Source organism: Cricetulus griseus, chromosome 8, assembly GCF_003668045.3.
Source record: "Cricetulus griseus strain 17A/GY chromosome 8, alternate assembly CriGri-PICRH-1.0, whole genome shotgun sequence".
Lineage (NCBI taxonomy): Eukaryota > Metazoa > Chordata > Mammalia > Rodentia > Cricetidae > Cricetulus > Cricetulus griseus.
This window is the reverse complement of record NC_048601.1, coordinates 22,757,417-22,779,460: the sequence shown is the minus strand read 5'-3', so window position 1 is coordinate 22,779,460 and position 22,044 is coordinate 22,757,417. Positions and strand designations below refer to the sequence as shown.

Genomic DNA, 22,044 nt, shown 5'->3' with positions numbered 1-22,044 from the left:
CAGCCTTGCTCTGAACATTCTGTTCTTGTTTTCACTGCCCCAGCCTCAGACTTCCTTCAGGGACCTGGGGACAGCACCCCCTCCTACTGTCTGGGGAGGCTTTCCTCAACTGTAGCCTCCGGGTAGGCCAGCACACTGAGGTCATTGCTGTCTCTGCCAGATGATTGGCTTGGGTTCAGTTTTCTCGTCTGTCTGGGGAAACAGGATTGCCACACTGTGCTCTGCTCAGTGCCTTGCCTTAGTTCTGCTTCGAATCCACTCTGGTTTCTTTCTCACCCCCATCTCTTCCTTCCTAACTTTCCCCAAACTAGAATCAATCCCATCTGTTGTCTAGCCTCGGCCATCTACAGTACAGAGAATGGGAGCTCCAGACCAGATGACCAGCAGGAACTGGGCTTGACAGTCAGACTCACTCGAGGCATCAAACCTGGCGGTAGTTTAGCTCCTCGGGGGCACGAAATGGTGTCCTCTTGTGACGGTGCCCGTTGTTTCCCTTTGTCCCCACTAGGCTGACCCACAGTCTCTCTCCCTTCCACCATGTACTCTTTCTTCTTCCTAGTCTCTGCCCACAGCCGTCCTCCCTAACTTAGCTTACCAGGGAAGTCTACACGTAGACGTAAGGGGCACAAAGTTAAGCTGTCAATGTACATCTTTCTTTTTTTTGGACTTTCTGGAAGTCAAAATTATCTCTTCAAAGTTGGCATGCAAACACTTCCTTTATGGCAGGAAGTGTCTATTGTTGGGATGAAACACAATGGCCAAAAGCAACTGGGAGAAGAAAGGGCTTATTCCAGGTAACACTTCAGGTAATAAATAGTCCATCGCTGAGGGAAGTCAGGACAGGAACTCAAGGGAGGACCCTGGAGGTGAGAGCTGATGCAGAAGCCATACAGGAGTCCTGCTTACCGGACCACTCAGTCTGTTTTCTTATTTCGCCCAGGACCACCAGGCCAGGTGTGGCACTATCCTAGACAGGCTAGACCCTCCCACATCAATCACTAATTAAGAAAACACACCACAGGCTTGCCTATGGGTGGATCTTAGGGGCTTATTTTTTCAGTTGAGAATCCCCCTTTTCCAAATGACTCTAGCGTGTGTCAAGCTGACATAACACTAACCAGCACAGAGAGCAAATATAAATCTGTTCAAATGACTGGACGAGAGAGCATGCTGTCAGCATATTACATGAGCTGCAGGGAAAGCATGAGCAGAAAAGAAATCCAGGGGAGTGAGCTTCCCTCTCAGTTTTGGAGGGCTTCCTATGACATTTTGTCATTGGTATTCCAAAATCCAAGATTCATAACATGAGCATAAACAAGACCAAAAACAGGTGGCAGATCTCTGAGTTTGAGGCCAGAGGTCTAAAGAACAAGTTTCAGGGCTACACAGAGAAACCCAATTCAAAAAAACCAAAAGACTAAGTTTCAGGCTAGCAGACATACAATAATGAGGCCCAGTCTCAAAAGAAAATAAATAAATAATGGGCAGGAGAGATGGCTCAGAGTTTAAGAGCACCGGCTGCTCTTCCAGAGGTCCTGAGTTCAATTCCCAGAAACCACATGGTGGCTCACAACCATCTGTAATGAGATCTGATGCCCTCTTCTTTCATATAGGTATATGTGCAGGAAGAATACTGTATACATAATAAATAAGTCTTTTAAAAAAACAACAAAAAATAACAACAGAAACAAACATACAAAATCCTACAAAGCCAAAGACAGTATTGGCTGCTGCCTTCTCTCATGGAGCTACTCCATATTCAAAAAGGATCTGGAAACTTGTAAATAAATGCCTCAACTTTTTAAATTTTTATTTTATTTATTTATTTTGCATACATTGTTCTGTCTGCATATATGCCTGAAGGCAAGAAGAGGGTGCCAGATCTCATTAAAAATGGTTGTGCGCCACCATGTAGTTGCTGGGAATTGAACTCAAGAACTCTGAAAGAATAGCCAGTGCTCTTAACCACTGAGCCATCTCTCCAGCCCCGTGCCTCAACTTTTTATAACTCAAAGCACCCATCCATTCTCTCAGGCAGACCTCAAGTGATATCTCTGTCCTTGGATGTGAGACTAGGTAGATATTCCAATGGGGCAAAGCTAAGAAAGTGGCAAAACTGAACTCGGGAGTTGTGTCTGGTTGGGCATGCTGTAATCCCCAGCATTCGGGAAGCTGGAGCAGGTGAATCTCTACAGAGTTCCTGGCCAGCCAGGGCTACATATACTCATACACTATCTTAAAGAAAAAAACAGCCCGGCGGTGGTGGCGCACGCCTTTAGTCCCAGCACTCGGGAGGCAGAGGCAGGAGGATCTTGGAGTTCCAGGTCAGCCTGGTCTATAGAATGAGCTTCAGGACAGCAAGGGCTACACAGAGAAATCCTATCTCAAAAACAAAACCAAAGATCAGTCAATACATAAGAAAAACAAAGAAACGAAGACAAACATTAGCTGGTCCTAAGGCAGGCACTTGAAAGTACATGTGCATCCATGGAGGCAGATCATTTGAGTGTGAGAAATTTTACAGACAGCCACAATCAAAGTGCCTGCTCTACAGGCCAAAATCTGTCATCAAACTGAGTATTGTTTTGGAAACTTCAATTTGTCAAGGGACAAATTTTTAAAAGAACAGATCAAATTGGAGGAAGGATGTGTACTTTTGGAAATCATGCTAAAATTAACAGGCGAGACTATACGGTCTGACAAAGACTTTAATCATACAAGTGTTAATCCCACCAGTCCAGAATAAAACCACTACCACAGTTTAAAGACAAATGTGAAGCAAGCTTTAATTAAATACTGGCCAGGTGGATGAGCTCTGGCCAGGTCCACACCCAGGTTCCTGGGAAATGGCCTTCAGTCATGGTTTGTAGCAGCTTAAAAAAGAAAACCCATAATTTATTGATTTCCCATCAGGTCCAATCAGGGTCAGGCAAACATCCTGATGTGCATCCAGCTACATCCAATCAGGGGCAAGCATACATCCTGACATATTCCTGCCTCTGTACATCCCACCCCCATGTGATCAAACACAGTCAGTGCAGATGGGCCAAACAAACTTGTTTAGGGGAGTGAAAACATGTGGCTTGTTGTCTCCCATAAGCAGCAGCCTCCAGCATTTCAGGAACGATCTGTGCTTGGGCAAGGGGCTTGCAGATCACCAGCATTTTGGTTTCATGGATCTCTAAGGCATAGTAATTAAAATTTAAAGTGTAACTTGGCTCTCACACAAGCACTGAGCAAATTGAAGGCAAAACTCGTGGAGGTCAGTGGAACAACTAAAATCAAGACCTGAGCAGAGCCCTCCCTGACAAGGCTGATAAGCATAAAAATGTGTACAAAAACTGTGTATATTAGAGACTTCCCAACTGATACAGCCTTGAAGACATAAAAAAAAAAAAAAAAACCAGCTGGACGATAAAGAACAAATACCAGTAGTCAGTTAAGACGAACATTGCACAGAGCATGTAAGAGATCAATATTTGCTGGGCTGTCCCTGGGATGCACACCTTTAGTCCCAGCACTTGGGAAGCAGAGGCAGGAGGATCTCTATGAGTTCAAAGATAGTTGGGTCTACATAGAGCAGTGGTTCTCAACCATCCTGTTTCGGCAACCCCTAAATACAGTTCTTCATGCCGTGGTGACTCCCAACCATAAAATTATTATTATTATTATTATTATTATTATTATTATTATTATTATTATTGGTTTTTCGAGACAGAGTTTCTCTGTGGCTTTGGAGGCTGTCCTGGAACTAGCTCTTGTAGGCCAGGCTGGTCTCGAACTCACAGAGAACCGTCTGCCTCTGCCTCCCGAGTGTTAAAGGCGGGCGCCACCACCGCCCAGCCAAAATCATTTTCATTGCTACTTCATAACTGTGGTTTTGCTATTATGAACTGTAATGTAAATATCTGTTTTCTGATGGTCTTAGCCACCCCTATAAAAGGGTCATTCAACTCCCAAAGGCGTCGTGACCCACAGGTTGGGAACCTCTGACATAGCACATCCAGGACAGCCAGAGCTACACAGAGAGACCCTGTCTCAAAAATAAAATAAATTTCTGTGTCTGATGTCATCTAGTCTGCAAAGAAGTTTGTAGAGTCCCCTGGCCAGAGGCACAAAGACACAGACCTGACAGAGCTCGGTGAGGAAAGAAAGGGAAGCCAGGCTAAGCTAAACACGCTGGCTCTCCTGAAGGAAAGGTCGTTGCTTCCTGAAGTTTTCATGTGACATGTGGAGATTTACACTCCTCTCAGGTTACAGTGAAATGAAAAGGGAAGGCTTTGCAGAGGGGCAGGGGGAATAGGCCTTTTTAAAGAAAATGCTTAATCCCAGCACTACGGGAGGCAGAGGCAGGCAGATCTCAGTGAGTTTGAGGCCAGCCTAGTCTACAAAAGCTAGTTCCAGGAGAGCCAGGGCTACACAGAAAAACCCTTTGTCTTGAAAAAAACAAAACAAGCAAGCAAACAAAAGCAACTGGGCAAAGCCAGAAATGAAAACAGAGGTAACCTACAGCTAAGGGATGGAAAAGTGGCGTTCAGAGTGCTAACAAGGGTTTATGGGTAAAAAGGGATGGAAACAACAAAAGACAAAACTAAACAAACAAACAAAAAAACATAAAGGAGCAGCAAGAACCCCTGGACAAAGGGGAGTCAGATGGTGAAGATTACTAGGAAGCAGGAGGGAAACAGACCTGCCTATGTTGGGGCTGAAGGAAGAGCATTGTACATGGGAGGTGAGCAAGATGTGTTGATGATCCCAGTGGGAGGGCAAGGCAAAGAGCAAGAGATGCAAGAGACAGAGAAGGGCCCTGTCAAGACCAGAGACAGAGAACGGTGCCAGAGAAAGTACTTCAGTAAGAGACCTTTTTATTCACCTTAGATAGATTTTTTCCCCTCCCTCCCTCCCTTCCTTCTTTCCTTTGGTTTTTTGAGACAGGGTTTCTCTGTGTAACAACAGCCCTGGCTGTCCTGGAACTAGCTTTTGTAGACCAAGCTGGCCTCAAACTCACCAAGATCCACCTGCCTCCACCTCCCAAGTACTGGGATTAAAGGCTTGTGCCAGCCACCGCCACCCAGATCAACACGCTGGTTGGTGGCTCACGCCTTTAATCCCAGCACTCGGGAGGCAGAGGCAGGCAGATCTCTGTGAGTGCGAGGCCAGCCTGGTCTCCAGAGCGACTGCCAGGATAGGCTCCAAAGCTACACAGAGAAACCCTGTCTCGAAAAACCCTGTCTGTTTGCACTACATGTAATTTAGCCTGTAAATTCCAGTACTTGGAAGGCTCAGGTAGGAGGATAGCCACAAGTTGGAGGCTGGCTTGGTCGCCACTTTGTTCCAGGTCAACCGAGAAGACAGGGGCTGGGAATGTAACTCAGTGGAATGCTTGTCGAGCATGTTTGGAAGCCCTGGGTTTGATCCCCAGCACTTCACAAACTAGGCATAGTGGCACACACATGGGAGGTGGGGGCTGGAGGAAGAGACATTTAATTTAAGCTCATCCTGCCTTACACAGGGAGCGCCGAGAGTTTGCAGTCGGCCTGGTCAACCTGGACAACTCCCCCCCACACCACCACTACTCAAACAAGGGAGTGGAGAGAAGGGGAGAGGAGAGGAAAGCAGAAGAGGGGCGAGAAGAAAAGAGGAGGAGAGAAGAGAGAAAGGAGTAGTGATCCAAAGTCAGAAGGAAGCCAGAGAGATAGAAACAGTCTAGTGAGGTTCAGGAAAACACGCCAAGAGAGAGCGATAAACAGGAACCCAAGGAAGAAAGGCAAGCTAGGCCAAACAACGAGAGAGAAAGTAGGCTGATGGAAAGAGGGCAGATGTGGGCTTGGGCCAGCCCTTCGAGGGAGCACCGAGCTTCCTCTCCAGTGTGGTCATAACGTTTGGAATGAGGGTGTGAGTGACTGCAAATTCCCTTCTGCCTTCTCATTCCAACCTTATTGTAACGCTGCTTTCTAAGCCTCTGGCCTGGCCTGTTCTCTCTCTCTCCCCTTGCTCTCCCTCGTGTCATTGTTTCAGAATAGGCCAAATCTGAAGTCCTTCCAAGGGTGTGGCTGTGTTCATCTTATTCCCCAGCCCAAGTGGAACAGCGGGAAACCGTGAGAAGGACAGACACATTCGGCAGCCAGAGGACGCAGTGGACAGAGCGGAGCACTGTAGACAGTGAGTTGTTTGCAAAACTATACAGAGGGAAATGTCCGTGTGTGCCTGCGCGTGCATGTTTGAAGAACGTCCCTGACTTAGAATGGCGCCTTCTCCCAGTTATGTATGCATGGAATTCAAAAGAGAGGGTGAGCCCACGGTACTTAAAAAGACACAGGCACACAAAGGGAGGATTAGCGATGAGGAGTGAAAGAGACGACAGGGCAGGGCCAAGCATGGTTTAATTAGAATACAAAAGTCTTCCTGGTCACAGGCCTGTGTTCCCAGCTACCGGGTTGAGGAAGGGGGGGTGACTTGACCCAGGAGTTCAAGACCAGTCTGGACAATGAAAGGAGGCTCCCATTGAGAAGCATTCTCTGTAGAAGAGTAAAGGCAGTGAGGATAAGATGTGACCAAAGAGTAGATTTGAGGGAAATGAGTGCTGGATGAAAGGATAGAAAGCAAGAAGGTTTCAGGGTGACAAAGGGAGGGGGTGTGGGGCATCTTTCCCCAGAGGTGAGATGCTGCTCTCTCTGCATCATGGTCTTGCTCTCTCCCCGACCTCTCTTAGACATGATGTTCTTCAGACCCAAGCCACTGCTGCTTGTCATGGTGCTCATTATTCCCTCTGGTGAGTTCCTGCTTTGATTCTTTAGCATATCAGCTCCTTAGTGCTACATGGGCAAGGGGCTGGGGCTAGATGGTGGGGGCTGGGGTTAGATGGTGGGGGCTGGGGCTAGATGGTGGGGCTGCTAGATGGTGGGGGCTGGGTTAGATGGTGGGGGCTGGGGTTAGATGGTGGGGCTGGGGTTAGATGGTGGGGGCTGGGGCTAGATGGTGGGGCTGGGTTTGATGGTGGGGCTGGTTAGATGGTGGGGGCTGGGGTTAGATGGTGGGGGCTGGGATTAGATGTGGGGATGGGGGTTAGATGGTGGGGGATGGTGGGGCTGGGGTAGATGGTGGGGGCTGGGATTAGATGGTGGGGACTGGGATTAGATGGTGGGGGTTGTGGTTAGATGGTAGGGGCTGGGGATTAGATGGTGGGGCCTGGGGTTAGATGGTGGGGGCTGGGGACTAGATGGTGGGGGCTGGGGTTAGATGGTAGGGGCTGAGGATTAGATGGTGGGGGCTGGGGTTAGATGGTGGGGGCTGGGGTTAGATGGTAGGGGCTGGGGCTAGATGGTGGGGGCTGGGGGTTAGATGGTGGGGGCTGGGGGTTGGATGGTGGGGGCTGGGGGTTAGATGGTGGGGGCTGGGGGTTAGATGGTGGGGGCTGGGGGTTAGATGGTAGGGAACTGAGTCTGACTGGGCCTAGGAAGAAGTATGCTGTATCAAAGACAAAAGTGCAGAATGTGAGGAGAGGTGACCTTAGAAATGGGGTACCCAAGAAACTGATGTGAGATTAGCATGCAAGTGGTGATTAATCACTAAAAGAGAGTTGCATATAGATATGTAATTCAACAAACACCAAAGGAGCAAGAAGTTACACAAACACACAGAGACCACTTGTTAGGAAATTGGGCCACCTTAAAAGCCTTGAGGGAAATCGGCAGAAACATGCACATTAACACTTAACACTTGCTTGGGCAGACACACAAGTATATTCACATACGTGAGGGAAGTACTGCTACACCTACACACAAAAGCAAAGTCATCTTCATGTGTGCCATAGAACTAGCTCAAGGATTGGCCACAGACAGCGACCTTGGACTTGGAAGAAACACTACTACAAATAGTGTTTCTTCCTGCCAGATCCAGACAGACAAAGCAGTTCTTCTGCCTTGCCCAATGGTGCAGTGACACAGAAGTTGTGGGCCGGGGGAAGACACCCTCAAAAGGCTGCTGGGTTCCTCTGTGGACCATGGCCCTCTCTGGTTGGGACTGAGGACACGAGAGGAAACAGAGTCAGGGCAGAACAACAGTGGGCTTTGTTTTCTAGGGCTTGTCTTTCTGGAGTGGTGATTTTGTTGTTGTTTGTTTGTTTTGTTTTTTATGCTTGATTAGTTTTGTGCACAGCCTAGTGGTTTGTTTTGAAATATATAGGGACAGATCACAAAGATAATACACAATTTTTCCATTGTATCCTGGTTCATCTCATAAAAGCATTATGATGGAGAGAGCTTGAGTCACTCACAGCCCCTTTTCTTTCTTTGTGACAGGCTGGCTTCCCCTAGGGGTCAGTGGTCAACGAGGAGGTAGGTGGAGTTTTTCTTATGGGTTCAATGGGGTCCTTGTCAGGGTGACGTAGAACAATGTGAGTTGAGGCTCTGTTCTAGGGCCAGGCAAGGTGGCATATGCTGTAATGCCAGCACTCAGGGAGAGGAGGCAAGCAGATTGAGTTTAAGGCCAGCCAGGGATACATAATGAGACTCTCAGGCCAGAATCTGTCCTAGGACAGGGCTACACTGCAAAGTACCACGCTTGACAATTATCTGTAATCTTGAAACCTGAACCCAGGTCTTTATATATTTGACAAGTGCCTTACAAGAGGGTCACATCCCTACACCTTTTTCTTTCCTCACTGTACAGGGAATTCTGCATTATTCCTTTGTTACTCTTTGTGATGCGATTAAAACCAGGGTCACACAACTGCTAAGATAATACTAACCACTGGCCTGCACACTCAGCCCACAGAAAGCACTGTCCTATGTACATGAACAGCAGAAAACTACAATGCAAAGCCATGATAGGAAGTCATCTCTGACTTTTTCTACACACACACACACACACACACCTCAATAAACTTGGTGAATGTGGTGCTAAGAATTGAATCCAGTGCTTTATGTGTCCTTGGCAAGGACTCTACCCATTGAGCTATATTTCCAGCCCCATCCAAATCCCCTTTCCTTTCCTTTCCTTTCTCTCCTCTCCTCTTCTTTTCTTTTGAGATGTGGTCTCACTGTGTAGCCTCAGCAGGCCTGGTACTCTATAGACCAGGCTGGCCTTGAATTTATTAATCTGCCTGCTTCTCTCCCATGGTGCTGGGATTAAAGGTATGCACCATCACAACCATCTTATTTCTATATTTTAATCTTCTGCACCAGTATCTAGAACAATAAATATATATTAGGGACATGTAAAACAAACAAAAATATAAAATAATTCTTTACACTTGCAAAGCACAATGCATTCTGATGTATTTATCTTTTTATTTATTTATTTTTTTCGAGACAGGGTTTCTCTGTAGCTTTGGAGCCTATCCTGGCACTCACTCTGGAGACTGGGCTGGCCTCGAACTCACAGAGATCTGCCTACCTCTGCCTCCCGAGTACTGGGATTAAAGGCGTGTGCCACCAACGCCCGGCTGATGTATTTATCTTAATTCATTTAAAAAATGCCAGTTGTCAGCCAGTTGGTGGTGGCGGTGCACCCCTGTAGTCCCAGCACTTGTGAGGCAGAGGCAGGTGGATTTCTGTGTGTTCTAGGTCAGCCTGGTCTACAGAGTTACTTACAGGAAAGCCAGGTCTACTCACAGTGAAACACTGTCTCAAAAAAAAAAAAAAAACCAAAAAGTCAGTTGTAAATACAAAATGATAATAATAATAACAGTAATAACAACTAAAGCTGAACATAGTGGCACATGCCTCTAATCCCAGCACTCAGGAGGCAGAGGGGCAGATTTCTTAGTTGCAGGCTAGCCTGGTCTATATAGCAAGTTCCAAGGTAGGACCAGGACTATATAGTGAGACCTTGTTTAAGAAGACAAGAAAAAGAAGGACTAAGACTCCTTTCCCTTTCTTTTTCTATTATACCCAAATAGGAGAGTCTGAATTTACAGGTTATAGCGTAGTAAAAGCCAAACTGCCCCTGAGCTGGTTCCTCCAAGCTGCGACATGATTGACTTCCCAACAGACATTCTGGTTTCACTGTCCCGAGATTTCATTTCAGTGACTTTCCAGCCCTAAAAGAAGTATTTAGATGGTGGTGGCTCATACAGAGTTCTTCCAACTGAGATGGATCCAGACACTGGGGAATCTGCCCTGCAGTCCCACAGCCAGCCGCCCTCCACTCCCAACTGCTCCGCTGTGACCTCACTGCCTTTCTGTGTGTGGCAAGGCTGGAATGTGGGCCAGCCTCTTGAGGCTGGATAGGGAGGGATCTCCATCCCTCCACCCTGAGGAAGCCCTACTGCCCCTTCAGTGATCTCAGTCCGTAGTTTTTCAAATATCCTCTGGAAATGGAACATTATTTTATTAAAAATTGTGCTGGGTGGTGGTGGCACAGACCTTTAACCCCAGCACTCTGGAGGCAGAGGCAAGTAGAACTCTGTGAGTTTGAGGCCAGCCTGGGGTGAATTCTGGGACAGCCAGGGCTCTGTTACATAGAGAAATCCTATCTTGAAAAACCAAAACCAAACCAAGCAAAGAAACGTGTTCTGAGCTGACCGTGGTGGTCAGCCTCTGAGAGATAACTGGGGATTTCAAGGCCAGCCTTGGATGCATGAATTCCAGAGCTTTCTTCTGGCCTCTTGGGCATGGGGCACACTGTGGCCGGCAGTCACATACACAAGCAAAATGCTCATACAAATAAGGTAATTTAAAATAGAATAAAGCAAGCCCTTCCTCCCTAAATACTTTTAGATTTGTTAGTTTTATGTGTATGAATGTTTTGCCTACATGTGTGTTCATGCACCAAGTCTGTGACTTGGACCCACAAGGGTCAGGAAAAAAAAATATGTGTGTTGGGAACTGAACCCAGGTCCTCTGCAAGAGCAACAAGTTCTCTAATCTGCTGAGCTGTCTCTCTAGCTCATAATTCTTTTGAAAAGTCACTGCATTGGACATCAAATGGGAAATAAGCAATGTGAGCCCCTAAACTACAAAGGAAAATTCAAGTTTGCCTGCCTGCCTTCCCTCCCTTTTTTTCTTCCTCTCTCTCTTTTTTTTTTTCTTTTTGTTTGTTTACTTTGAGACGGGCTTTTCCTCACCTGCTGAGATCAAAGATGTGCTCCACCACACCCAGCTCCTCTTTTTCCTTTCCACAATGTCTTCTGTGAGCTGACTTTGAACTTTGGATCTTTCTGCCTCCACCACCCAAGTGCTGAGATTATAGGCACGAGCCATACAACAAGGGCTTGGTGAAGATGCAGAATGTCTTACTCTCAGGGTCCAGAGATGCCTCCCAAGGAGAACCATGGAATGAGCGAAGGTTTCAGGGAGCTTTGCCATAGCAAACATTACATGTGAAAATGACTCTGCTTTTAAGATGGGGTCTGAATGGAACAGCATGGCTATTTTTATCGTGGATTTACTTTTTAGGAGTTTTGTAACCTTTTACCTTTCAAAAACATTCTGAGGCCAGGCTTGGGGGCATGCACCTTTGATACCAGTCCAATGTCCAGGAGGATCTCTATGAGTTCAAGGCCATCCTGCCTGATCTATTGAGTTCCAAGATACCTAGAGCTACATACTGAGACCCTGACTTTAAAAAACAGACAAAAAAAAAAAATCTAGAAGATAGGAGACAGGGTTTTGTTGGTGATTTTTGTTTGGTTGGTTTTGGTTTGGTTTTTGTTTGCTTGCTCACTTTTTTTTTTTTTTTTTTTTGAGACAGGACTTCACTATGTAACAGCCTTGGCTGTTCTAGAACTCGACGTGTAGACCAGGCTGGTCTCAAAATCACAGAGATCTGCCTGCCTTTGCCTTCCGAGTGCTAGGATTAAAACTGTGTGTTACCACTCCTGGGTCAGGATGACAGGATTCAGGGTGGCAGGTTTTTACTATGTATGTAATCCTTGTATGTCACCATGCCTGGCTTGATAAACATTCCCTAAAGAAACTGTTAATAAACTTGGGGCTGGGGAGAGCTGTTCTTAGAGGTTCAAATCTGATTTACAATGTAAAACTTGAGAAAATGAGCCAACCCTGCCCACCCAAAAAAACAAAAACCAACCAAACAACAAAAACCCTAAAACCCCAAGGTAAACCATATGGATTTGCTGCCCTCTAGTGGGAAAGGGTGGGTTTTGGCTATAGACCACAGTCAAAGGTGGACGGACTATTTGCTGAACATAGTGTTTAAATATTATTACCCCCTCCACACACACAAAAGGTGACTATGTGAGGAGGTAAGTATATTAATGTGGCTACTTGGCTGCCATAATTACTTCACTTTATGTGTGTGTATCAAAACATCACGTCATACGCCTTAAACGTATAATAAAAATATATTCTTTTTGCCGGGTGGTAGTGGTGCACACCTTTAATTCTAACACTCTGGAAGCAGAGACAAGTGAATCTCTGTGAGTCAAAGGCCAGCCTGATCTCCAGAGTGAGCTTCAGGACAGCCACAGAGAAACCCTGTCTCGAAAAAACAGAAAACAAAACAAACAAACAAAAAAAAAAAAACAGCCGGGCGTTGGTGGCGCATGCCTTTAATCCCAGCACTCAAGAGGCAGAGGCAGAGGCAGGCGGATCTCTGTGAATTCGAGGCCAGCCTGGTTTCCAGAGCGAGTGCCAGGATAGGCTCCAAAGCTACACAGAGAAACCCTGTCTCGAAAAACAAAACAAACAAACAAACAAAAAACCCAAACACTTTTTGAGTCAGACACATTAGCACATTAGAAGCTATGCTTAGCATGTGTAAGTAAGGCTCTGGACTACTCCCCAGTATAGAGTACATACATACACACACACACAAATTACAATGTCAGCCGAGCCTAAGTGAAATCACACCTGTAATCCCAGCATTGGAGAGTCTAAGACAGTAGGACTTGCTGGGATACCAAGCAAGACCATGTCTCAAAATAAAGAGCTAGTCATGCCATTAATATTTTTGCTTCACATAGACACCTCAGGGCTGGAGATGTAGCTCGTTGATAGTGTGGTCACCAAGTTTGTAAAGCCCTGGGTTTGACCCCCCAACCTCACAGTGGGGTATATGAACTCATGCTTATTGTCTCAGCATTTAGGAGTCAGAGATGCGAGGCCTAGGAGTTAAAGGTCATTCTCAGCTACATAATGAGTTGCACACCAGCCTGGACTACCTGAGGCTCTGCCTCAAAAAAAAAAAAAAAAAAAAAAAAAGGCCAAGAGGTCATCAATTATTTGGTCATTTAGAGATACTTTTGTTTAATAGTTTAACTTACTTTTAAATTTTACTTCATTTTGTTTACTTGTTTATTTATTTGTGAACAAGCCATTCTATCCAGAGATTTGAAGTGAATGCCAAGTTTGAAGGAAAGGCTGAAGAGGCCAAAAGGATTCAGCACACTAAAAGCCCATTTAAATTATTATAGGCTGGCAAAGAAAAGCAGCCACGGGGGTCTCTATAGTTCTGGGTGTTATGCCAGGCACTTTCACGGACAGGAAGCACAAGGGTGGGATGTCCAGAAAACCTGTTCTGTTTATTTTTTCAGATGATGTGATTGAGTCGTTCACAGAAGACCCTAGTAAGTCAGCCCGGGTTGGGGTGTTTGCTAAGACCACTGCGTGGGGGGGGGCGGGGGGTGGTTAAGAGCGGTAAGTCCAGAGAAGGTGACACTGAGAGCTCACACTGTGCCCTTTTGTCTTTCTTAGTGGCCACCATCATTCCAAACATGCCCGGCCTTAGTAACCGCTCCATCTCTGTCTGTGATCGTCCCTGCAGCTAGCCTGCCTGGGCGCACACGCCTTCTCTTCAGCCCATCTCTCTCTCCCCTTATCCCATTGCTCTTTTCCTCCCTTCACTTTCCGTCCGTTTCGTGTCTCCGCAGATCTGGTGAACGACCCTTCTACAGATGAAACAGGTGATGTTCACTAAAGTTCTTAAGAAATGCACGATCTGGTAAAATTCACAATATTCGTTCCAGCTGCTGAGTTCATACTGTGTTTTTTAGCTCTGGAAAAGGGTGGGTGGTGGGAGTGTCCTTCCGTGACTGGCAGTGATATAAAAAGAGACAGAAACTTGCTAGTCCCCTGCAAGGAAGGAACCGGGTTGAAAGGGTGGCTCAACTTGCTACTAAGCCTGAGGAACTAATTTGACATGGTGGGAGGAGGAAACAAACTCCTAAACATTGTCCTCTAATCTCCATACACGTGTGGTACATGCACTCTTGTGCACACGCGGGAACATACATACATAATTAAACCAACGAATGTAAATTTAAAAAAAAAAAACAATGTGGATCAATAGCCCAGTATGAGGCCGGGCAGTGGTGGCACACGACTTTAATCCCAGCACTTGGGAGGCAGAGGCAGGAGGATCTCTGTGAGTTTGAGACCACCCTGGTCTACAGAGTGAGTTTCAGGACAGTCAGGGCTACACAGAGAGACTGTCTCAAAAAAAACAAAACAAAAAGACCTGTATGGGGGCTGGAGAGATAGTTTAGCAGTTAAGAGCACTGGCTGCTCTTCCAGAGGACCTGGGTTCTTTTCCCAGCACCCACATGGCAGCTCACAACTGTCTGTGTATCTAGTTCCACCTTCACACAGACATATGTGCAGTCAAAACACCAATGCTCATAACAAAAAAGACCTGTATACTAAAGATATCCAAAGATTAGTATGTTAAGAGCGCCAATATTCATCCAGAAACATCCCCCGTTACTTCAAGTAATTCTCTTCCCCTGGACCTTGCCCTTACTCTGCTATCACCAGGCCCCCTTGTCCTGCTGCTCCTTTCCCTCGCAGTTCAAGGCCCTTCTCACACCTACTGTTTTGTGCCTTTTCAGTTCTGGCCGATATCACACCTTCCACAGATGACCTGGGTGAGTTCAGATCTGGGACCCCTGGGCCACCAGGGCCATTCTGGGTTTTCCCCCAGAGCCCATACAGAAGGCAAGGCAGCTGCTGAAGTATCCTAAACAGAGCTCCAATTTGTGTAACACATCCTTCCAGCCATTTCTTTTAAGTTAATAGCAGTTTTGGTCCCTGACAAGCAGGAATTGTGCAGTTTAATATACAAAATATGGAGACAAGATCTTTCAATGCTTCCAAGCCTTGGTGGGTAAAGGCACCGAGCAGAGGGCGCCACATGGAGGAAAGCAGGCCTTTTAGAACTGCACCCTGGCCCTAGGTTGGTTTTTTGGGGGAGGAGGGATTGTGGCTTTTGTTTTTTGTTGTTGTTTTGTTTTAGTTTGAGACAGGATCTCTCTCTGTAGCCCTGGCTGGCCTGGAACTCATGACATAGACCAGGCTGACTCCAGATTCACAGAGATTTGTCTGCCTCTGCCTCCTGAACACTGAGGTTGAAGATGTGTGCCGCCACGCCCAGGTCCCCAGGTGATTGCTGACAAATGGTTTTAAAAGCCAGCTGCTATGTGTCATCAATGTAAAAGTGAGCAAAAGTGAATTTCTGCCAGGCTGGGTGACACATGCCTTTAATCCCAGCACTTAGGAGGCAGAGGCAAGTAGATCTCTGTGAGTTCAAGGCCCATCTGGTCTACAAAGTGAGTTCCAGGACAGCCAGGACTGTTACACAGAGAAACCCTGTCTTGAAAAAAAAAAAAAAAAAGTGAATTTCTTCTCCCAGGTATCTTCTGTCCAATAGGCAATAGAATGTGTATAGTTATTTAGCCCCACCAAATGTTATCAGTGGGGTTAGCAAGAGGAAGCTGTGAGAAACTGGAAGTGTTCCTCTCTGTGTTCAGTTTGGGGGGGCAGGGAAGGGTTTTCGTAGGGTTCTGTTAACTGGATGTTTTTCTTGGGAGAGAGTCAAGGGAGTAGGAGGGGCTCCCTACAGGGAAAGACAACAAGGAGTGTCAAAGGCATAGGGCAGGAATGAAGGCCTGAGGAAGTCTGAGGTAAAGGAAGCTTTTCTTCAGTTCTGTGGACTGGGAAGATCACACTCTGCCCCCACCTTCCCTTTCCCACGCGGTAGGGCCAGGATGGAAGGGATTTAACCATAAGCAGCCTGCAACAGCAATCTCAGTTAAGGATGGCCGGAACAAAGGCCAAGGAAGAGGGCGTGAAAGGCTAGCTTCATGGTAGAGGGACTGCCATGCTGGTGACTGGTGAATGCCATTCACCTGAGGAACAACCCAAACTGGCAATCGCTTGTTGAATTTGAAGACTCTCCAAAAAGACAGTAACCTGCCTAAGGTACCAGTCAGACCAGTGTATTCTGAGCTTCAGGAATGAGATCTGAATGAGAAACACAGGATTGGGATTTTGGACACAAGCATTCGGCAAGGGCTGGAGAGAAGGCTCAGTGATTAGGAGTTCTTCCAGAGGGACCTGGGTTCTTTTTCCAGTGCACACTTGGTGGCTCACTCTAACTCCACTCCTAGGGAATACAGTGCCCTCTTCTGGCCTCCTCAGGCACTGCACACGTGGGATATACAAATATTCATGCCAGTAGAGCACCCAAGCTCATAAAATAAAAACAAAGATTAAAATTCTTTTTTTTTTTTTTTTTTTTTGAGACAGGGTTTCTCTGTGGCTTTGGAGGCTGTCCTGGAACTAGCTCTTATAGACCAGGGTGGTCTCGAACTCTCAGAGAGCTGCCTGCTTCTGCCTCCTGAGTGCTGAGATTAAAGGTGTGCACCACCAATGCCCGGCCTAAAATTCTTTTCAAAAGAAGAAAGAAATCCCAGCACTCGGGAGGCAGAGGCAGGTGGATCTCTGTGAGTTCGAGGCCAGCTTGGTCTCCAGAGCGAGTGCCAGGATAGGCTCCAAAGCTACACAGAGAAACCCTGTCTCAAAAAACAAAAAAAAAAAAAAAAAAAAAAAAAAAAAAGTAAAAAAGAAATCAAGGATGACATCTTCCCAGAGAACTCCTGGTGGTCGGGTTGGTTTCCTCACTCCTCTGACTCCTAACTGTAAACTAGGTGCACATTAAACTCCGCCTAGGTCAGTGTGGGCTGTGAGCCTGGCCCCTCCTATTCTTCACTCTAAGCCTCTCATCAAAGAGGCTGTGATTAGGAACCCCTCTTACAGAGAAGAGGCCTTGTCTGGGGAGAAACTCCTACAGGCAGTGGGCCCCCTCTGCTCAGCTCTAAGGCTGCAGGTCTTCTGAGTAGCAGAGCCCTTTGTCTTGTGTTTCCAACAATTTGCTAGCTACTGCTGAGTATGGTGGTATATGCTTGTAATCTCAGCCACCTGAGAGGCTGAGGCAGGAGAATCACTCAAGCTCAGGGGTTTGAAACCAACCTGGGCCACATGGGGAGGCTTCCCATCTCTTCAAAGTTTTGGGTTTTTGTTGTTGTTGTTGTTATGTAGCCCTGACTGCCCTGGAACTCTAAACAGACCAAACTGGTCTTGAACACACAGCAATCCACCTGCCTCTGCCTCTGGGTGCTGGGGTCAAACTTAGACTTGCACCACCATGATTTCTTTTTATCAATTAACACGATGAGACCTTTAATTCAACAATTCCTCCACTCTCCAGGAGAGGAAGGTGAAAGCCAGGACACCATCTTAATTCTTAAGTCTCTTTGCTTGTGTGGCTGCAATCATCCCTTCCAGAAGTCACTAAGAGTCGTCAATTCGTTTGTTCTTTATTCTGAGTATCCTGACTGGGTCTGAGTGAACCACATGGAGGTGGTGATTTCTAGAATTATTAATAACTTAATAAAATTTCTACCTTCCAGCCTCAGCCAGTGACAAAAACACTACTGCAGGTATGGATGTTATTATTATTATTATTATTATTATTATTATTATTATTATTTATGTGTTTGGGTGTTTTGCCTGCATGACAGTCTGTGCACCACATGTATGCAGTACTTCTGGAGAACAGAAGAGGGCGACAAATCCCTTGGGATTGTAGTTCTAGATGGTGTGAGTGCTGTGGACATGTCAGGGTCTTTTGATTATTTTTTTATGTATCTTTTCTATTGTTTTATTTGGGTTTTTGTTTGGTTGGTTGGCTGGTTTGTTGGTTAGCTTTGGGATTTTTGAGACAGGGTTTCTCTGTGTAACAGCTCTGGCTGTCCTGGAACTCACTCTGTAGACCAGGCTGGCCTCAAACTCAGAGCTCAGCCCACCTCTGCCTCCTGAGTGCTGGGATTAAAGTGTGCCACCACCACACAGCTGTCTTTCCTTTTCTTTTTTAAAGATTTATTTATTAACATGCTTTATGTATATGGATGTTTTCTCTGCATGTATATCTGCACACCAGAAGAGGGCATTGGGTCCCACAGGACTACAGTTATAGACAATTGTGAGCCACCATGTGGGTGCTGGGAATTGAACTCAAGACCTCTGGAAGAGCAGGCAGTGCTGTTAACCGCTGAGCCACCTCCCCAGCCCTATCATAGGATTGTTTGTACATGTCTTTTCTTAAACTTTTCTCCCTATAGATTCTTTACTCCTTGTTCTTTGAAGAGCCTTAGGCTCATTTTCTAGTTTCTTTTTAGTTCTCCATCAGATAGTAGTTTCAGGGTTCTTCATCCCCTCAAGGTCATTTTCCCTTTTTTTGGGGGGGGTAGTTCGAGACAGGGTTTCTCTGTATTGTTTTGGAGGCTGTCCTGGAACTAGCTCTTGTAGATCAGGCTGGTCTTGAACTCACAGAGATCCACCTACCTCTGCCTCCCAAGTGCTGGGACTAAAGGCGTGCACCACCACTGCCTGGCAATTTTCCTTCTTTTCAAAATGATCTTCTGTCCTAAAAGCCACAGGGAAAAATATGACCACTTTTGACGGTCCTCAAACCACCTTCTCTCTAAATGGCCTTTGGGCTTTATTTGCTAATTAAAGCATTAGGGGATGAATCAGCTTTGACTGTAAACTCCATGTTGCTGTGACAAGATGGTTGACATTGGCTCCTGTAATGTACTTGTGATTCTGACCTGCAGCCACAGCTTAGAACACGAGAACAGAGCAAGGCACCTGTGCCTAAGCATTCGAATTCTTCAGAACGAGACCATCAGATTTCATGGTCGAGTTTCACATTGCTACCTGAATAGTCCTAGAAAGACTCTTTTTTTTTTTTCCCTAGACGAGTCCTCAGAGTTTATTTTACCTACTTCTGCTCCCATGTTGGGAAGTACCTAAATTTCATTTGAGTCAATTTTCTCTAGCTCTGTTTTTGGTGAACAAGAAAGGCATGTCCCCAATACAGTGGTTTTTGTAAAGACTGCTCCATCTCCCCCATTCTGAACCCCTACTTGCAGCTCGTTAGCCCTAGGCTTATATTGCTTCTATTTGGACTTCCCTATTTTTTTGTGTGTGTTGGGCAGAGTGCCGGGATGAGAAATTTGCTTGTACCAGACTGTACTCTGTCCATCGGCCAGTAAAGCAGTGTGTTCATCAAGTCTGCTTCACCAGGTAAGAGAGACCAGAATGCCCAGAGTGGCAATGTTTGTGTCAGTGACTAGTTAATGAACACTCACCACCCAACCGCAGTCTGAGACGGGCCAGAGGTTGTTAGCATAACCCATCCAACCATTTCTGAAGGTGCTGCCTAGAACTCGGCATCTGGGTTGAAGCGGAGGTGAGGACCATATAGGAAGGACGATCGTGAGAGACACTGGTGTGTTGCATTAGCTGGTTGGAAGATGAAGCAAAAGAGCCAGCTCAAAAGTGAAAAACAATGGAAAGGAGTATTAGGGCTGGACAACAAGTGAAATATGCAAAGTGCCAACAAGAAGAGTAATTAGTATCCATTTCTTTTTGTTTTGTTTTTATCATTAAAACCATTTCTTTGTCAGCCGTTGGTGGCACTCGCCTTTAATCCCAGCACTTGGGAGGCAGAGGCAGGTGGATCTCTATGAGTTTGAGGTCAGCCTGGTCTACAGAGCGAGTTCCAGGACAGCCTCCAAAGCCACAGAGAAACCCTGTCTTGAAAAACCAAAGCAAAACAAAACAAAACAAAACAAAAAAATTTCCATCCCCCACATTCTGCTGAGGGAAAGATTACTTAAAAATTACATACTTGAGAAAATCTAGACAAAGGGAGGCCAGTGGGGAATAAGGAGGTGAAGAGGGACCCTGGCCAGACCCTCTTACCCTCTCTGTCTCTTTCCATGACTGGCACTGTGGCAGTTTACGGCGCATGTACATCATCAACAATGAGATCTGTTCCCGACTTGTCTGTAAAGAACACGAAGCTATGAAAGGTAAGATGGTGTCAGGTGGTCAGGGGACCAGACAGTAATGAGAGGTAAATACAGCATGATGCCATTGGATCCAAGGCCTGGTTTCTAAGGAGGATGCTGGGCAAATAACTCTCTTGCTTTCCATCAGCCCCTGTTGGAAGCTACACTGAATAAACTGACTATACCCTAACCAATTACCCCCGTCCCCTTCCCAGCTAGACTGCACCCCCCAGCTCTTCTACAGTGGGAATTTTCTGAAGCTCAAGATGTTCCTACACTTTATTTTTTAGATAATAGAAACAATCTTTAGTGTATGAGTGTTTTACTCAAATGTATGTGAGCATACAGACCAAGGGAGTCAGAGGACAACACTGGGGACCCTGGACCTGGAGCAACAGATGGTTGGAAGCCACCATGTGGATGCTGGGAACTGAACCAGGGTTCTCTGCGAGAGCAGCCAGTGTTCTTAACTGCTGAGCCATCTCTTCAGCCCTTCTCCGGCTCCTTTATGTCCTCCCTTTGAGGTTCTGAGGAATAGCCAAGTCTTCATTACAAATAGACTCAATGGCCATGTTGATCGTCAGCCATGTTCACAGCTCTGAAAACAACACAGGCACATGCATGCATGTTTGGAGACAGGAGAGTTTAGATAGGATCCATGAGTAGTAAGGCATTTTGAGAATGATTACATTATAAACATTCCACCAATTCAAGAAAGCATTTACATTGCTTATTTTGACATTTCCAAGGCAGGGAAAGGTGGGAAGATGTGAAAAAGAGTAATTTTCGAGGCTCCAAAATGTATGGCTGTAGACCATGCATGGTGGGAACAAACATGCTTCTCACCTTCCCCACGGACAGCCCCGAATGACTGCTGTGGTTGGCGTCAACACCACACACACAGGCACTTTTGACTCAGTAGCCAGCTTTGCACTGGGTTCCTGAGTAAGAGCTGTAGTTGACTTCGCAGAAGGAAACTCGCTGCTTGCCCCATTGGCTCTGTGCAAGCCACCTGCGAGGGAAACACCTTGACAGGGACTATGAGTGTTTGGAACTCTAGGCACTTTCAAGTACCTCAGGGGACTTACTGCAGTTGGCTGTTGTAAACACCTAAATGCGGGCGGAGTGACTGGACTTCATTTTTTTACTTAGTAGGTCCATGACTAGAACTGGGAGCTGGGAGTATAAGGGAACTAATTCTGCACACAGGGTTTCATCTCGGTCCTCACAAACACGCCGCTGAGGCAGGCATTAACGCCTACTTAAGACAGGGACAATGAGGCACATACAAGATTAGAAACTTTCTAGTAAGTTCCAAGTATCCAGAATGGCACATCTGAATGTCTTCTCCTGGCTCTTCTCCCCCTCGTGTTTTTATGGTATCGCACTGAAGCTTCTTTCCCTTAGAATGAGAGTCCGAGTAACGATCCCGCGTCCTCCCACAATGCTCTGCTTTTCCTCTAGATGAGCTTTGCCGGCAGATGGCAGGCCTGCCTCCAAGGCGACTCCGACGCTCCAACTACTTCCGACTTCCTCCGTGTGAAAACATGAATTTGCAGAGACCCAGTGGTCTGTGATCATCAAGGAAGAAAGAAGGAAGTGTGGGGAAGAGGAATCAGACATTCGTTCTCCGTCATCTACCCCATAGACATGTATTTTTTAAACTAAGCCCTTTGCAATGTCCAGGCTTTGACTCTCCTCTCTAATTTTCCCCAGAACTGGTAACTCTTGTCTCATTTTGCCATTCCGACAATACAGTGTCTATATTGTTGCATGGTTTCACTGATTTCCAGTATTGTAGACAAGGGGGACAGATGATGACCACACGACTTAGGCACATTCTAAGGGCTTGAGGGGTGTGGCTCAGTGAGAGGATTTACCTAGCATGTGAGAAGCCCTAGGTCTGGTGGTGTAAAACTGAGCAGAGTGGTGCAGGAAGATCAGAA

At 46.2% G+C, this 22,044-nt stretch overlaps 1 protein-coding gene across 1 annotated transcript in view; it reads left to right on the top strand.

Annotated features, from left to right (window-relative positions):
- Mfap5 (microfibril associated protein 5) overlaps window positions 1-21,675 on the top strand; it is a 38,956-nt gene extending 17,281 nt beyond the window's left edge. The window contains exons 2-10 of the mRNA XM_035449020.1: window positions 6,076-6,162; window positions 6,713-6,772; window positions 13,499-13,531; window positions 13,835-13,867; window positions 14,792-14,827; window positions 17,651-17,680; window positions 19,241-19,328; window positions 20,046-20,119; window positions 21,563-21,675. Coding sequence (XP_035304911.1) covers window positions 6,076-6,162; window positions 6,713-6,772; window positions 13,499-13,531; window positions 13,835-13,867; window positions 14,792-14,827; window positions 17,651-17,680; window positions 19,241-19,328; window positions 20,046-20,119; window positions 21,563-21,675 — 554 coding nt within the window. The remainder of the gene's footprint in view (window positions 1-6,075; window positions 6,163-6,712; window positions 6,773-13,498; window positions 13,532-13,834; window positions 13,868-14,791; window positions 14,828-17,650; window positions 17,681-19,240; window positions 19,329-20,045; window positions 20,120-21,562) is intronic.
- The last annotated feature ends 369 nt before the right edge of the window (window positions 21,676-22,044 follow it).